We start from the raw sequence: 18,481 nt of genomic DNA, 5'->3' as shown, positions 1-18,481 counted from the left end.
GGCAAGCACCCGGGAGAACTGAAAGACTTACCTTTTCATTTTCATCAGGCTTTTTGCTCTGCCCATTTCCATACACTTCGGCATACAGCCTCCAGATTTCTCCATCATTCGTCACTCTTGAAGTCACTCTGCCAAGTAGCTCCTGCAGCTTCCCTTTGAGGCCAGTTGCAACATCTCCACTTCGATCGGTCATCCCGTCAACCACTGCCCTGACCAGAATTTTAAGGACCTTAAAAAATGCACAGAACAAACTGGTAAGCTAGAAAAAAAACAAATAATAACAAAAAACAAAGGGCTACCATCACCATCATCAATGACTGTGACAGTGAAAAACCTTGAGACCTGTTGGAGTATCACCTTTACACTTCTTAAAAATAAACATCAAGCCATGCTGAACCACTCTCTAGAATCACATGCCGATTCACATGGGCTCCCTTTTTAAGGCTTCTGGGAGGGTTCTTCTTTTACAGGCTTGATGTTTCTCTCTTCTCATTCTGAGTGCTCTCTCTGAATGATTTGATTGACACCTGTAGCTTTTAGGAATGTAAGCTCAGACTCATGGTCCTAACTACATACAGCAGAAAAAGTGGAAAAGAGAACATTCAATTGTGTTTTTTCTTTCTTGTTTAGACAAGATACCTTATCTCTGCCTATAAATTCACATTACAACCCCACATGTTTAGTTTTAATTCTGAAAATAAAATTCTTATTACAATCCCATTCGTGGTTTTAAATCTAAAAGTAACAATGCAGAAGAGACTGCATGCATATGCACTGCTGTCAAGTGATCATTCTTTAAACATTTCAAGGATTAACACGTTTTAAAAGGGATGGCCTACTAAAATAGTTACTATCAAGTACAAATAAAGCATACTAAATTAGTAAAATACTTTGCTTTCTCTGGGATCTGACAATTGGCCCAACATCCTCCTCCTATAGGAAGAGATGGGGGAGAGAAAACTTTTAGCTTTCTTGCCAATAAAAATGGAGAGAGGCAGTGCAGGTGTTTGAGGGGGGAAAAGTTAGAGAAGAGAGTGTATGTGTGTGTGTATTTGGTGGTGTGTGAAGGGAATGGAACAGTAAAAGGGTAAGGAGGTGGCTTGTCTATGTGAACAGGAGCTGTTAGAGCGAAGGGAACTTTAGACAGGCAGATACCAAAGCCTCTACACAATTCATATGCATATGTCACAAGAAGAGAATGGGACCTTGAACAGGAGTGGAAGCACTGACAAATGTTTTCATACTCTCTATCTGTATGTTCAATGGCCAGTTAAATGAGATTAGAAGAAAGTTTTATAAGGAGGAACAGATAACACAAGTCATTCATGGCCATGGCAGATATTGCCTAAAGAGACTCTGTTGGGTAAGAATCAGATTACAGATAGAATCCTAAGGAACACTACACTTAAGGGAAGATAAACAGGGGTCTATGCATAAGTAAGCCTAAAAAGGAGGGCTCAGAAAGACGGGATAAAGTGATGTCATGGAAACCAAAGGAAGAGGAAGTAACAAGAAGAGCACACCTATAGAAGTTTAGGGCTGGAAGACTCCACTGGATTTAGCAATTACAAAGGGTTAGTGACTATCCAGAGCTAAAGCCAGAAGAAAGGCAGGAGACATTGATTTCAGACAAGAGGCTTACAAAGAGAGAGAAAAACATGAAAACCAAGACAATTATTATTTTTTTTAAGATTTTTATTTATTTATTTAACAGAGAGAGAGAGAGAGAGCACAAGTAGGCAGAGCGGCAGACAGAGGTAGAGGGAGAAGCAGGCTTCCTGCAGAGCAGGGAGCCTGATGTGGGGCTCGAACCCAGGACTCTGGGATCATGACTTGAGCCGAAGGCAGTTGCTTAACCGACTGAGCCGCCCAGGTGCCCCAACCAAGACAATTATTATCATCACAAAAAACAAAAAGCAAAAAAAAAACCCCAATCATAGTAGACTGTAATGCTCATTTTGAATATTATATATATAGGCATAGACTGTTAATAGAGAATATTCATATAACCAAAAAATTTAATGTAAATATCCTAGGAAAATAAGAAAGAGAAGTAGTACTTGGGATGCCTGGGTAGCTCAGTCTGTTGAGCATCTGACTCTTGATCTCAGCTCAGGTCTTGATCTCTGGGTCGTGAGTTCAAACCCTGCTTAAAATAAAAGAATTTAGAGGTGGAATAATTCTTGGGGATACAAAATCCAAGATATGGCCACTTGAATGGGTTGCTCATAGGGAGTAAAGAAAAGGACAAAGAACTTTAAGTCCAGGGCGCCTGGGTGGCTCAGTTGGTTAAGCAACTGCCTTCGGCTCAGGTCATGATCCTGGAGTCCCACATCAGGTTCCCTGCTCAGTGGGGAGTCTGCTTCTCCCTCTGACCCTCCCCCCCTCTCATTCTCTTTCTCTTTCAAATAAATAAATAAAATCTTAAAAAAAAAAAAGAACTTTAAGTCCAAAGTACTGGACATAGCATCTACCTAAAACACTAAGTACTCAAGAACAGCTAGATCAAGAGTGAAGTGTAATATCTATAGAATTAGTTGCTGAAATCCACTATAAATACAGGGACTATGACACTGGTAAACAGCAGTGATGAGGACAGGTCTTCTGTCTACTACGTCACAGAACTGCTGTATCAAGGAATGAACATACATGTAAAGAGCTTCAAAACTATAAAGCAATATAAACCAAAAACTATTATGATGATCACTGATCCTCAACTTCCTTACTCCATCAGAAGTGGACAGCAAAACCCTCATTGTTAGTTCACTTTCCATACGCCCCTAAACTTCCTTCTGGTTCAAAAGAGACCTAAAGAAAAACAGAACCCACCACCATGGTAGCAGCCCTCAATACCTCCCCACTACCTCTGCTGTGAGCATCACTGTGTGCCAAGCCCTGTGCTGAGCACATGACCAACCTGATCTCATTGGTTCTCACAGCAACCCTAACAGGCAGGTACTTTACTCTCCCCACTTTACAAATAAACTCAGGCAAGAGAGGCTAAATGTACTTTCTCTGGGTCCCACAGCAAGTGGGGCGCGGAGAGGGGTTTTGAACACCAGTGGTATTGGACTCCTGAGCTTTGATGGAGATGATGAGAAGACAATAATGGTAGATTACACTTCCATATATATATATGTAAGAGACACAGAGAGACAGAGACAGTGACGAGACAGAGAGACGAAGAGAGCATGTGAGCATGTTCGAGAGCCAGGGCCTCCATGAACACACAATCCTCCTGACAGTCCTGTGAGGAAGGTGCTCTTGTTATTTGCATTCTGTAGATGAAGAAACTGGAGCACAGAGGAGTCAAGTAACTTGTCCAAGGACACACACCTGGGAAAGGAGGAACTGGATTTCAACCCACAGTCCAGGTCCTGGATCTTGCGCTCAAGCATTCACTGTGTTCATTTACAAGGCACAGTTCCTTACGCCTGTTATTTCTTCCTTTCTAACAAATTCTTTTATACTGGAAAAATTTCTCTTTTATGAAATATAAAAGTAACTTTGATCATTTCATTATCATTTCTTTGCCAAATCTTGAATTGACCAAAACCAAACAGGTTTTTGCAGTTTTATTTTTTATTTATTTATTTTTTACTTCCCCAAGACATCAGAGCTAATTAAAAACAAAAAGGAAAATAAAATTCCCAAACCTAAGCACTACTAACATTGCAGTGAATTTCTTCTAACTTTTTACTATGTGTGAATTTTTTAATACTACATAAACAGTCTTATCTTCCCTGTTTCACTTGACATTGTGTCATGGAATTTTTTCATGTTTTCATACACTCTTTAAAATAGATCATCTTAATAGATTTAAAATATTCCAGAGTTGACATACTGTAGTCTATTTAACAATTTCCCTGCAGTCAGATAAATAGTCCATGTGCTCCCACTGTTGATATTATTATAATTAACCACTTCAATGCGTATTTTTGTGCCCAAAGTTCTTTTCCACACTAAAGCTTTCCTTAGGTTAGATTTCTAGAACAGGAGCGCCTGGCTGGCTTGGTCAGTGGAGCCTGTGACTCTTGATCTCAGGGTTGTGAGTTCAAGTCCCACCTTGGGTGTAGAGGTTACTTAAAAAAAAATAGAAAATCATAAAAAAAAAAAATTCCAGAAACAGAATTACAGAATCAAGGGAATAGACATTTTAAGACTCTGGTAGTGAGTTTGATACTTTCTACAAGGGCTAAATCAAATAGATAGGCCTATCAGTGGTATATGAAAATGTGTCATTTCATTGCATATTACCAGCACTGGGCAGATCACTATTTTTTAAATCTTTGATATTTTGTTGTACTAAAGGTATATGCAGCTATTACTCTGAATTTTATTTCTTTCATTATTTAGTTCATTTAAATCTTCCAAATGTTTGTTGAGTAAACATATTTCCTTTTAAAGATATTTAAATGTTTTCTTAATTTGTATTGAGCTCATTTGTTTCCAGTGTGAACACAGCTTTACAGTTAATCTTCATTATGGAAAAAAACAGCCCGCAAGCTGATGGACTAATCCACTGCCGGCTCCTCTTTCTGAATCCAACACCATCCATGGCTTGAGAAAGGAGAAAGTTGATGAATCTGAGGCAGAAGCATATGGGGAAGAAAACGGGGCGGGCTGAGCCTGGAGGGCTGTCACCGATAGGGGAAGGGTGTCACTGGGACGAGGAAGCCACAGCTGGTAAGGTAAGAAGTGCGAAATTCTGGAAACCAAGTGAAGGAAGCATTCGAGGAGGGAGACCCGTGGTGTTAGACATTGCTGATAGGCTGAAGAACTTGAGGACTGACGAGTGTCCCCTGGAAGCGGCACGAGGGGCCTTGCCAACAGTTCAGTAGACAGGGAGAGAAAGCCTCATTGGCATGGGCTCCAAAGAGGCCGGGAGGAGGGGAAGCCCCTGTGGGAAGACAATTCTCCTCCGGAACTAAAGAGCCGCAGAGAAATGGGGTGGTGGCTGGGGAGGAAGTGAGTGTGCACAAATTATTTATGCGCAGTTGGAAGACACTGAGGATGTTGACAAACTAGAGCAATAGATAAATGCATTCGGTAGTATTTTCCCATTTGTAGCGTAGCACAAGTTATAGAGGCATATTTTAATCCACAGTGATTATAAGGGAGGGCCAACCAGCCTTTTTATCTGAAAACTAATCCTAACAGTCTACTCCAAAGATGATTCTTTAGTCTGTGTTTACTTTCCTGGGGTTCTGGACACCCATGTGGTAATCTAATGAGAGTTCAGAACCCTCTTTCCATAATGTGCATATCCACATAGATAAGTCTTTTTCACAGTGGTGCAGGTCCTATCATGATCTCCTAAAGCCTAACAATGGAATCCGACTTTGTGAGAGAGAGAGAGAGAGAAAGAGAGAGAGAGACCAAGACTCTTTAACTACAGAGAACAAACCGATGGTCACCAGAACGGCGGTGGGTGGGGGGTAGGGGAACAGGTGACGGGGATGAAGGAGAGCACTGGTTGTGAGGAGCACCGGGTGCTGTGTGGAAGTGCTGAGTCACTATATTGTACACCTGAAACTAATATAAAACTGTACGTTAACTATACTGGACTTAAAACTTAAAAAAAAAAAGAGAAATCCTAGTTTGTCCACCATGGCGTGGGATTCCGGTCTTCTCTCGCAATACTGCCTACAACTGAGTTCTATTTGAAAAGCGTTATTAGTTTTCTATCAGCTCCCTCCCTATTCTTACTATCTCCTTTGTCACTTCCAGACATTCAAACATCTGGTGCTGTTGGCTAACGGCAAGGCCTTCACATGATTAGTGGCGATCTCTGTGGCCTCTGCTGGCACAGCTCTGCGCACCCCACCCCTGCCACCACAACGGCTACCAGTGAGGCGCCGCTGTGTGCCGGGTGCACCCCGGCCCTTACCAACCCCGCTCTTCTCAAAGGCACTGCTTTCTCCCTGAAAAGAAGCACAACAGTTGTGGTGGGTCAGCTGTGGTGAATTTGCATCCTCCCCAAATTCATGTCTAAACAGAACTTCACAATGTGATCTCATTTGGAAACATAAAATTTGCAGATATAATTAGTTAAGGTGAGGTTATACCAGATTTGGGTGTGTCCTAAATTCAATGACCAATGTCCTTCTAAGAAGAGGAGAGGACATACAAAGAAGGTGGTGCAGAAGTAGGGGAAGAGGGAGAGACTGGAGCGAGGCCACCACAATCCAAGGAATGGCAGGAGCCACCAGCATCCAGTGGAAGCAAGGAAAGATTGTTCCCCACAGCCTTCACAGGGAGCAGGGCCTGGCCAACACCTTGATTTCGGGCTTCTAGCCTCCAGAATTGAATGGTGAGAATACACGTCTGTTGTCTGAAGATGCCAAGTCTGTGGTAACTTGTTAGAGCAGCCGAAGGAGACTAATCCAGGAGTCTCGAGTAGAAAGACCCAGACAACACCGAAATCACTGAGACAGTCTCTCCCCAGGGCACTTGCCCAGCTTCTCCTCATCATCTTCCGGGTTCAGTTCAGGAAGCACTAAATGAATGGCTGTCACCTCACAGCCTATCCCTTCTAGGGATGGTGACATCTGGCACCCCACCTCGATGGGCATTCTTTCCCCACGTGTAGAAGTTTCAAATATCGAATCTCTCAAACTATTCCTTCCTGGGGTATGGCTTTTGTGTCATGATTTAAAAGAGTTTCTCCAACCCCAAGCTTATAAACAATGTTTGCCATACCTTCTTTTCTTTCAGTGCCTTTATGGTTTTAACTTTTTCGGTGATGATGATGATGAAAGCAGCCACACTTAGAACACCTGTATGTGCCAAGCACTGTTCCAAAGCCCTTTCCAGAGATCAACTCATTTACTCCTCACAACAGTCCTTGGGAGGCAGGTACTATTTTCATCTCCATCTTACAAAAGTGAGGCACAAAGTGAATTAAGTTCCCCAAGGTCGCAGGGCTGGTGACGGGCAGAGGTGGGCTGCAAGCCCAGACTGTCTAACTCCAGAAGCTCTGCTCATACCTACAACGTAATCCTGTTTCTCAAGGCACTCCAATTTAAATATGTGATCCACCTGAATTTATTTTAAGTTTTTTTTTTTTAAAGATTTTATTTATTTATTTGACAGAGAGAGACACAGCGAGAGAGGGAACACAAGCAGGGGTAGTGGGAGAGGGAGAAGCGGGCTCCCCGCCGAGCAGGGAGCCCGATGTAGGGCTCGATCCGAGGATCCTGAGATCATGACCTGAGCCGAAGGCAGACGCCCAACGACTGAGCCACCCAGGCGCCCCCCACCTGAATTTATTTTGGTGTAAGCAGTGAAGCAGAGCTTTAGTGTTTTTATCCCAAATGCTTGGCCAACTATTCCAAGACATACTGAATATTCTATTTTTATCCCACAGACTTAAAATGTCATCTTTATCATGGACCACATTCTCATACTTACTTGAGTCTGTTTCTGAATCCTCTGTTCTGTCACATTTCATTCCTGTAGCAGATGTTAACTCTTTATATAATAAGGATATTATTAGCTTTTTATCTTTCCTATTTGTTACAAATATTCTGTCACATACTTTTTAAATGTGGTCATAAAAATTCTTTCAAGTTTTCTTTTATTGCTTTAAAGTTCAGAAAATTTGGGAAGTATCCACTTCTATTCCTGATTTTTTTATGAGATAAAAAAATAGTTTGCATATAGTCCATTTGGAATTCATTTGATGTATCATAAAATAATCTAAGTATATTTTTTAAACCTGGATGCTCAGAGGGATTTCATTCTCATCAATATAAACAGCCTTGTAGTTCCTCACATCCTCCCCGAACCAACACCAGGCCACAGATGCCCTGCAATGACCTCTTAATCCCTCACCCACATCTCATTCATTTACATGATAAGAACTTTCTTTCTCTATCCTGAGTCTCTTTCTCACCTTCATCCCAGACCATGCCTAGGGGATGCAGCAGCAGAGAATAACCTGTGGGGAGCCACCTCCAGCCTCTAAAGAGAGTTCCCGTTTCCTCACATGGAAGAACAGTGATTCCAATGTACATGCTGAAGAATCCCCACAAAGAGAAAGACCAAGGTTAGTTCCCAACATTAACCTTGGAATCCTTGGCCAAGTCTCACCAAAATCTTGGCTGAAAGCACAAGGTGTTGGCCCTCTGAATTCTGGAGGTCTTCAAAGCAGGAAGGAATGTGATTGCCTGAGGGCCAGTTATAAAAACTTCCAGGAGGGCTCCAGGCCAGGAGTGAAGCCATTTTTCGCCTCCTGGCTTGGCTACCTCCCTGCTCCACTTGGAGCTCTTTACAGAACTTGCTCTGTTTCCTGGCCTGATAACCCTGACCCTTGGCTTCCCCAAACCTTGGTTATCACAGCGAGGTAGGCAGTTTAATATTTGCTTTTTCACTTCTTCAGGGGAAAAAAAAAGTCTTTGATTATGGAAAAGGCATGCCCAGGCTTTTAGGTTAAAAAAAAGACCAGAGTTTAGGTTTCAAGTCCTGGCTTTACTAACACTTGCTCGCTCTGAAATATCAGCCTTATCAGTTCACCTTGCTGAGCCGCAGATACCTCAGCAATCAAGCAGAAATAATGCCAACTTTACAGCTATAATTTGTATAAGATACATCCATCCCCTCCCCTCTTTTCTTTCAGGTAACACCTAGCCACCACTCGCTCCAGGACTGCAGTGTGGTTGGCAGCATGCCCCACTGCCCATCAACACTGTCTCCCCACTTCTCAAAGAAAACACCAAAAGGAAATCCACACAAAGAACAACATCAATAGAAAAGTACACGCAGCTTATGATTCTCTGTATATGACACTGAAGATAAAGCAAAATTGAACTATGGCGCTGAAATCAGAAAGCAGTTGCCTGGCCGGGGGAGGGGTGCGGGGGGGGGGAAGGGTGGTGGTACAATGGACTGGAAAGGGGCCTAAGAGGACTTCCTGTGGTGATGAAAATGTACCGTTATCTGTTTCGGGTGTTGGCTCTATAAGAACATAGAAAATGAGAAATATTTAGTATCCACCTGAAAATACTGAATGCCCTATAAAAGATAACGCATGGTGCCAAAAACATAGTAAGCACTTAATATATGTTAATCCCCTTCCTTTCCTCTTCCATTTATAAATAGCAAATGGGGTGTAATACTGCAATACTTAAATTCTTTTCCTGAAATGATTGCCCCAGTCATCAAAGAAGGAGGAGAAGGTGGGCGGGGAGGCGAGGGAGGAGAAAAAGAAAAAAAACAACAACTAACAAATCAGTATTAGAATTTACCCCGAGGAAAGCAGCATGGCTATACACCAGAATTTATCTATGAGAATATCCATGGCATTACTCACAATAGTAAACACCGGGAAAACTGAACAGAGACTAATTATGCGGGAATATGAAATTTTGTTTTATTGTAACTAAAATATATATAACCTAGACATAAATATAGATATGTACTATGACAAAAAAAGCATTCTTGAGTTTTACTAGGCTATGCATGAGTCAAAATTAGGACATAGAAAAAGGAGAAAGTGATACAGATAGTACTCCTTTAGTACAAACACATTTTGTATTTAGTACAAAAATACAGAATAATTGTAGCTAACTTACTGTATCTGTATTAAAAGTAGTATAAATTTACACAGATATCCACACACACAAGAGAAACAATTAAAATGACAATAATCACATTTATAAAGAAGTAGAAACAAACAAATAAATAAAGTTTTTAAGCAAACTAAAATAGAATGAGGTCAGGTAGTGTCAAACATAAGAATATCAGAGTTTTTGAAAGACACCTGTTGCCAAACTTGTAGCATTAAGTAAAATTTCTTTAGCTAAGATAAAAATATTCCAGACAACCTATCAATTGTTTTAGTCCACACTAATTATAATAAAGCATAATGGCAGACAGAAATAGACCATGAAGCTAAATATGACCAAGCCCATCACTAGCCATCAAGACTCTCCTTCCATGATGATTATATCACTACAGAGCGATTCTCCCCACACCTGCTAGACACTAAACATTGCCATCAACATTCTAAGACACTTGTAAGGAAAGTTATTAACAGGTCCTGACACATTATCTCACTGTGGCTATTTCTCCATTATAGGGTGCTACAGATGATAACTTAGCCTGACCAAGTTGCTGGGTATTTAGATGTTATGTTCTCAATAACATTTCTCCAAATCCAAATGTAAACTTTAAGCTAAGAGCTTTAGGATGTCTTCAAAGGTGCCATTCAAAGTGCTCTGTTTACAAGCAATATTTCTCAACAGGAACAGTTCCTGGGACTTCTGTGTGTGGCAGTGGGGGTACAGGAGGGAAGTCTCAAGAACCCCAAAGCTGCCCTTAATCGTTTCTAAAATCACTATACTTTTATAGAAACTAATTTCAAACTCACTGAAATATTCATGTGCAGATGAAATACTACTATACAAAAGGAGGTGTGTTTCATATTCTGAATTTGAGGAACAAAGGAAGAATTAGAGGAAAACTAGGTTAAAATACTAGCTGGCCAAAAACTGTCTAAAACTTATTTTCATTCCAGCGTAGTTAACACACAGTGTTACATAGCTTCAGGTGTACATTACAGGGGTTCAACGGCTCCACATATTACAGTGCTCATCATGGTAAGTGTACTCTTAATCCCCTTCCTCTGTTCACCCATCCCCCACCCACCTTCCCTTTGGTGACCATCAGTTTGTTCTCTGTAGTTAAGAGGCTGTTTCTTGGTTTGTCCCTTGTTTTCCCTTTGTTCATTTGTTTTGTTTCCTAAATTCCACACATGAGAGAAATGACATGGTATTTGTTTTTTTCTGACTGGCTTATTTCACTTGGCATTATATTCTCTAGCTCCATCCATGTTTTTGCAAATGGCAAGATTTCATTCTTTTTTACGGTTGAATACTATTCCAGCGTGTGTGTGTGTGTGTGTGTGTGTGTGCGCGCGCGCACGCATGTGCGTGTGCATGCACGCACATCTTTTTTATCCATTCATCTATCGATGGGCACTTGGGTTGCTTCCCTTATTTGGCTATTGTAAATAATGCTGCAATAAACACTGCTGCATCTATCCCTTTGAATCAGTGTTTTTGTATTCTTAGGGTACATACCCAGTAGTGCAAATACTGGATCACAGGGTAATTCTATTTTTAACTTTTTAAGGAACCTCCATACTGTTTTCCAGAGTGGCTGTACCAGTTTGAATTCTCACAACTGTGCATGCTATCAAACAAAATAACTGTACAAAGATTGTTCTGAAAAGCTGTTGTTTCCACATGAATAAAGAATTATAAAGTCATCAAGATATTGCTGATTTCAGTTGACTTAGGGGTATCAAGTATGCCAAAAAGTATCCTTTTTCTCTGAATCCTCGCCAACACTTGTTGTTTAGCTGGCCATAAATTTAAACTAAATCCTAATAATTTTCTCTAGAAAACCAAAAAATTGTCACTTAAGTTCAGGATTAGAATTTTAAATGGGAATCAGACCACAATTTTTCCATGGGTAGAAATTCCTCATGACTAGATTGCTGGAAGGAGTGAAAAGCTCCATGAACACCAAAAGAGGTTTGAAAAATCTAAGATAAAAGTTCAATCAAAGCATCTCAATTCATGATAGGAGAAGTTTGGGGTTTTTTTTTAAGACTTTTTTTTTCCTTTTCTGAAAAATGCTCAAAATGCATCTCTATGCATTCAGAATTAAGGTTGGATAAATTGAAAGAAAAAAGTAATCCTTTTGTTATAGAATCATTCTTTACATTAATTAAGCTTTGCTTCCTCTTTAGTTCTTCATTAAAAACTTAAGAAAAATACATTTTTACTTCAAAATGAATTGTATTGACTGAGAATTGCCCAGAATTCCCTAGAATAAAAACTATTGTGTGAGTCTCTTTATTCTTTCTCAGGGAAGGCTACTGAAGATTTCTAAGCCTGTGTTCCTACGATTCCAAAGAACTGGATTCAGTACACAACATACCAAATCAACAACTGAAAATTTCTTCTTTAGAATCAACTAAAAACAGGTTTTTTTGCCAGAAATTTTCTCATTGGTATCTGTCACTGTGACTACCAACATACTATTCTAAATATCACCTCTCTCCCCATACACTCACAGATACTCAAATACAGCAGTATTATTCTAGACATGTGCAAGACTTTTTTTCCGTCCTGAGAGAGAAGGAGACTCCTAAGCTGGGAGTGGTGGGAGAACTGCAGGACAGAAGAAAAACTTAAGTAAGATTCTCAATACATTTCCAGCTAATTTAATTACAAGAGACTGGAATGATCAAGGCTGAACCTATTTTACTCTAAATCATCCTCTTCAGTAAAGCAACTGTTTCATTTTGTCTTGCCTTTCTTTTGGACTACGGACCTCTCAGGTACCAGACAGCTGGATGATTTGGCATACTTGATACCCCTAAGTCAACTGAAATCAGCAATATCTTGATGACTTTATAATTCTTTATTCATGTGGAAACAACAGCTTTTCAGAACAATCTTTGTACAGTTATTTTGTTTGATAGCATTAGTTTCCTTAAAACGCAGGGGAAGATACATACATCTGTTCCAGAGTCCAGCATAGCTTATGAATGTCCAAATCTATCCCATAGAACCATGGTGAGAACTGAGTTAATACACGTCAAGTGCTTAGAATAGTGTCTGGCACACAGCAAGCCCTCACTAAATGTTAGTTATGATGACTCAACCATGTCCCACTTTGACGTGGTTTATGTGCCTTGAGAAGCACAGGAGAATAAGTGAGAGAGAAAACAGAAAAGACGCCCCCTTTGATGCTCATATACCACAACCACCCAAGTCCATCTCTCATGGAAGAGGGGCCTAGACCCAGCCAGTTGGGTTCCTTATATAAAACCAACTCCAAGGGTGCCAAGCATAGAAGGATGATCAGGATTTTCTCAGGAAAATCCAAAAAGCCAGTCCGGTAAGTCAATTATTACTAATCCTTAGCAGATCCGAAGGATTGCTGTGAGTTAAAATTTGGATTCAGAGGGGAACTCCCACTAGCATCGAAAGAAAAGCAGATCAGTTAGAAACCGGGGACACACGATAGAAGATTAATGGGGTCAGACTGACCAAGGAGTCAATTCTAAGACACCTCGGGCAGACAAGACATCCCCAGCAGCAACACCAGCAGGGCAACAACTTGGGAGAATCAACCCTTCTGGTCTTATGAGGCACGAGGGGGGTTTCACACTCCCTTCTGATGCATGTGTGGTTTCTTCAGCCAAGCCTACAGGACTCCTCTAGGAGTCTACTCTGCCAGTTTGTAATTCTAAAGAGTGCTGGCTTTGAGCCAGTGGTGGTGTCTAAATGAGGAGTGTTGGATTTGAATGTTTTGCGCACATTTTTAAAATGTGAAAGAAAGAGAACCCAGAATTTATCTCAAGTATACAATGGAATAAACCCCCAATGTAAACTATTTACATTCTCTCTGAGACTTTAGGAACAGGCTTCAGAATGCTTTCTAGTAAAGAAGGACCTTTTTAAAAATTACAGTTGAAGTAAACAGGAGGTAAGCACTTTGGAATCTCTGCCCCATCCTCAGTGGTTTGGTAACATACCAAGATCTGTTCAGAGCCTCAGCGGTACCCTCTGTCCACAGGCTAAGTGTAGAAGAGAAGAACTGCCTCCACAGAGAATTTCAGCTCTGTTTACAGGACCGGCAGGAAACCATGCAAGTAGATTTGCTAGGGCTCCTATCCTCTCTAGGATGTAAAATTCAGCTATGCCTCCATCACGTTTTAACTGATCTTTATGCTATAGAATTCAAGTCCCTTCTTTCTATAGTGGAAGGTTAATGTACAATATTTAGAAAGGACAGAAGAGTAAAAGAAAAAGAAAGCTGATTCGAAGGGGTCAACATATGTCCTGGAAGTAGGTATATCTTTCTACTCGAAGCCAAAGATCTTTCAAGTGAATGGCCCAGAACCTGAGCCTTGAAGTAATGCGGCCAGTCATATGGCTGAGCTTGCAAGACCATGCATCCAGGTTGAGGGCTGGCGCTTTATGACAAGGCCCAAATAAGGTAAATTTTGGAATAACTGGAGTACAGACAACAGGACATAAAAATAGTAAGCTATTATCATATATTAGGTGTTATTTTTGTTTTTTCATAATTTCAACTGCATCATTTTAAATAGCACGTGCTGATTAATGCAAATAAAATATTACATTTTCAAGCCCCCTGACTTTGTAACCCATAGGCTTCTGCACAGCCTTGTCCTTACACAATCTTCAACCACAGTTCAACCACAAGATGACAAACACAATAGCTTCAAGTATCCCATGTTTTCTGAAAGGATCTAATATTTTTTGTACAGTGTTAGACTTAACCATTCTGACTTCATCTTACCAAGAGGACCATTTCACTAAACACTGCAAAGAAAATGTTAGTCTTCATTTCTATATTGTTCAAACCATCTGAAAGTATGCAGTAAATGCTTGTTCAAAGAGTGAATAAATGAGTATTGGACTTACTCCAGCTATTACATTGAGATAACCAAAGCAATAAATCACACAAACATCATTCTATTTCATTTTTGCAAGCTGACTGTATGTACGTAAACCACATAACAAATATTCTTAACTGAGTCACAATAACATTCAGTCTATAACTACACAAACATATTTGACATTGGAATGCCAGAATATTTAATGAAGAATATTCAACTCGAGAAAAAAACCGCTCATTTTATATATCACGTGTGTTTAACAAAATTTTCCCGTGTGTAGTCAAGGAAACAATTTATATCACTCAGGTGATTCTGGTCACCAATTCTGACCTGTGTGTGTGCGTGCATGTGCATGTACACACACGTGTGCAGGGTTGGGGGTTCCCCACACTACCAACTCAATTCTGACACTATTTACCTACAGATAGCACTGGATCCCACAGACGGAGGTCTCAGTCCTATAAGACTGCCAATCCTTCCTCCTCCCGACTCCAGAGCCAGTCACAAGTCCAGGTTGTCACCTGTGCTTTATAGATTGGAGGTTCCAAACCCTACCCTTTGGGTTTAATTAATTTGCTAGAGCAGTAAGTTCACAGAACTCCAAGAAACATTTGGCTTACTAGATTACTGGTTTATTATGAAAAGATGTAACTCAGGAACAGCCAGATGGAAGAGGTGCATAAGGCAAAGTATGTGGGAAAGGGCATGGTGCTTCCACGCTCTCTCAGGGTGTACCATTCTCCTTGCACCTCCATGTGTTCACCAACCCAGATGCTCTTCGAACCCTATCCTGTTGGGTTTTTATGGAAGCTCAATTACATAGACCTGACTGATTAAATCACTGGCCACATTGGTGATGGAGTTCAATCTCCATACCCTCTCCCCTCCCAGGAGGTCATGAGGGGAGAGGAGTGGAGGTTATGGGAATGAAAGTTCCAACCCTCTAATCGCATGGTTGACACCCTGGCAACCATCCCCATCCTTAGGTGCTTTCCAAAAGTCACCTCATTAACACAACAAAAGACACCTTTATGGCTGTCTTCGCTTAGGAAATTTCAAAGGTTTTTGGAGCCCTGTGCCAGAAACCAGAATCAAAACCAAATACATATTTAGTCAATATCACAATCATATAATCAAGCATTAACATCAATCACAAGTTGAAAAAACAAAATATGAATATATTACCTGAACATCTTTGTATTTGTCTCGTAAGTCCAAGAGCCTGTGATAGGCTTTAATGGCTTCTGAAAATTCTCCAACATCAGTGCTAGTGAGAATGTAGTTTTCCCAGATCTGCCAGTGTTCATAGTTGCACTTGAGGGCTTCTTGTAAAGTTCTAAAAGCTTTTAATCTATTGAAGGTCAGATTTTAAAGAGAATAATAACGAATAATCATAGCTAAAGAAATCATAGCTTCAGGTATAAAATGCTAATGTGAACATCCTGTCAGTCCTTAGTCATTCATATTAATAAATAGAATCTGAGACCCAAATAACCCAAAATCACTTCAAATTTCCCTACAAAATTTTTTAAAATTTAAAAGGAGCTTATATGAGACTGATAATCACTGAACTCTACCTCTGAAACTTATAATACACTATATGTTAATTAATTGAATTTAAATTAAAAATAAATAAATAAAATAAAATTTTTAAAGGAGCAAGAAATGGCACAACAAAAACAGGTAGAAATAAAACAAGGACAGGGAGATGTAAATAAAAAACCAACTGGAAATTCTGGAATTGAAAGAGACACTTAAACAAATAAACAAACAAAACCTCAATAGGTGACAAAAAACTAGACTGCACACAAGGACAGAACTGATGAACTAGAAAGCAATAGTGAGGAATCCACAAGGAATTCAGATTAAAAAATAAAAGAGCAATAAAGAGAGGAAAGTATGAGAGGTAAGGCTCAAACATACATTTGATAGACATGCCACAGTAAACAGACGCAGAAAATGTCAGGACAAGGTATTTGAAAAGATAAAGCTGAGCATTTCCCACAACTGACAACAAAGATCTAATTCTATGATCAAAAGTGTATTTTTGTACCAAACATTATAAGTAAAGATAAACCAACACCTAGGTATATTGTATGAAATTGCAAAACATAAAAATAATCCTAAAACCGGGCGCCTGGGTGGCTCAGTTGGTTAGGCGACTGCCTTCGGCTCAGGTCATGATCCTGGAGTCCCGGGATCGAGTCCCGCATTGGGCTCCCTGCTGAGCGGGGAGTCTGCTTCTCCCTCTGACCCTCTTCCCTCTTGTGCTTTCTATCTCTCATTCTCTCTCTCTCAAATAAATAAATAAAATCTTAAAAAAAAAAATCCTAAAACCTACAAAAGAATGACAATGAAAACAGCAGATATTTCATTAGTAACAAAAGATGTAGAAGACAATACAATAGTACGTGTAAAGCACTGCATGAAAATAATTGTCATGCCTAAATATTATAACCAGCTAAACTTACCAGTCAAGAGTAAATGCAAAGTCCAACACTTTGAGATATACAAAGACTAAGAAAGTTTATCATCTACTGGCCCAAACAAAAGAACGACTGAGGGACCCTCTCTTGCAAAAATAAAAGGGAATTCAGACAGAAAGGGATACAATAAACGATCAACAGTGAGAACAGAAATTGATAAAATACATCATTACATTTAACTAATTATTGAGAAAAAAATTACCAGTTGTTTGTGTAAAAAAAGTATAACAGACCATATTCTCTGAAATTAAATAAGAAATCAACAGTAAATAGCTAAAAAATTATATGCCTGGAAACTTAAAGATGCACTCCTAAAAAAAAAAGAAAGAAAGAAAAGAAAAGAAACCACAGTGAGGGAATAAGGAGACTCATATTAGAAAATAAAAAATATTTAGAACTTAATGAAAATACTATATATCACCATCTGCAGGATATAGCTGAAACAGTATTTTTAGAGGGAAATTTGTGATCTTAAATGCACTTATTACCAAAAAATGACAATCAGTGAAAACATTTAACTTAACATTGTAGAAAAACACCAAATAAACAAGAAAGAAGAAAATAATAAATACAAAGAAAAACTATACATGATTAACAAAACCAAAAGCTAGCTCTTTGAAAAATAATGAAACAGACAAATGGGTAACTAAATTCCATTTAGAATAAAAGAAAATGGCACAAATAAGATTAGTAATTTTTTGAAAAAAAATCATAAGAGAATGCTATGAATAAATTATACAAATGACCTAAAGAAATGGAAAGCCAAATAAATCAATTAAAATTAAAACAAAGCTAGGCAGTTTTACAGAAAAGGTATACCAAACCATCAAGGAATCTTTGTCCTATACTAGCCACTTCAGAAAAGAGAAAAACACTATTAAAAACTTGATACTGACAAGGAAATCAACAGAACTTCATGTCACCTTTTCTCTAAGTTAAAAATCTCAGCAAACAAAAAGATGCTTGATCCTTTCCTCCCCTCTCTGGATAAGACTATAGTTCCTTTATGGATCATAAATATTTTACTGGACAACTACAGTAACCTTCTTCAAGTGTATGCTATCAATCTCCTTTTCCAAAGCCATTTTGAGTTTGTTAATTTATGACTACAAGGTCTACCTCCGTTTCCTTGCCGAGCCCCACCGTGTTACAGCAAGGCATCTCCTCCTCCATGACTTTAAGGCAAATTTTGGAGGGGATAATGGAGATTCTTCTGGTCATCCCAGGCCATTGCTCTGAGAATCACTCCCTGAAGCATTTAATCAGTTTCTAATATACCTATGGTACCAATCACAATAACGTCCTTACAGTGAAGTCCTTCTTGTCTTCTCATTAGCAGCCAATTCACTGCAGTTTAATTTTTTATTCTCTACATTAAACAATTTGCCTAAAGTTGTTATGGAACGTACTGATTGACTTATCCCTTGCTTTTAGAGTTAAAAATGAAGGTACCCTTGCTGTAACCCTTCCTTCTTCAAATTCAGCCTTAAATTGTTTTGGGAGTGTGTGTGTGTGTGTGTGTGTGTGTGTGTGTGTGTGTGTGTGTGTG

At 39.5% G+C, this 18,481-nt stretch overlaps 1 protein-coding gene across 3 annotated transcripts in view; it reads right to left on the bottom strand.

Annotated features, from left to right (window-relative positions):
- The window catches only part of TTC27 (tetratricopeptide repeat domain 27), a 169,398-nt gene that overhangs the window by 9,153 nt on the left and 141,764 nt on the right, over positions 1-18,481 (bottom strand). For all 3 annotated transcript variants that reach the window (XM_025868026.2, XM_073897248.1, XM_073897247.1), the window contains 2 exons: positions 15,632-15,797; positions 32-229 (listed from right to left, as the gene is read on the bottom strand). In XM_025868026.2, the coding sequence (XP_025723811.1) occupies positions 32-229; positions 15,632-15,797 (364 nt within the window). The remainder of the gene's footprint in view (positions 1-31; positions 230-15,631; positions 15,798-18,481) is intronic.

This window comes from Callorhinus ursinus, unplaced genomic scaffold (genome assembly GCF_003265705.2).
Source record: "Callorhinus ursinus isolate GAN/ISIS: 27379988/994484 unplaced genomic scaffold, GSC_fseal_2.0 scaffold10, whole genome shotgun sequence".
NCBI classification, from domain to species: Eukaryota; Metazoa; Chordata; class Mammalia; order Carnivora; family Otariidae; genus Callorhinus; species Callorhinus ursinus.
This window is presented reverse-complemented; position numbering and strand designations above follow the sequence as displayed.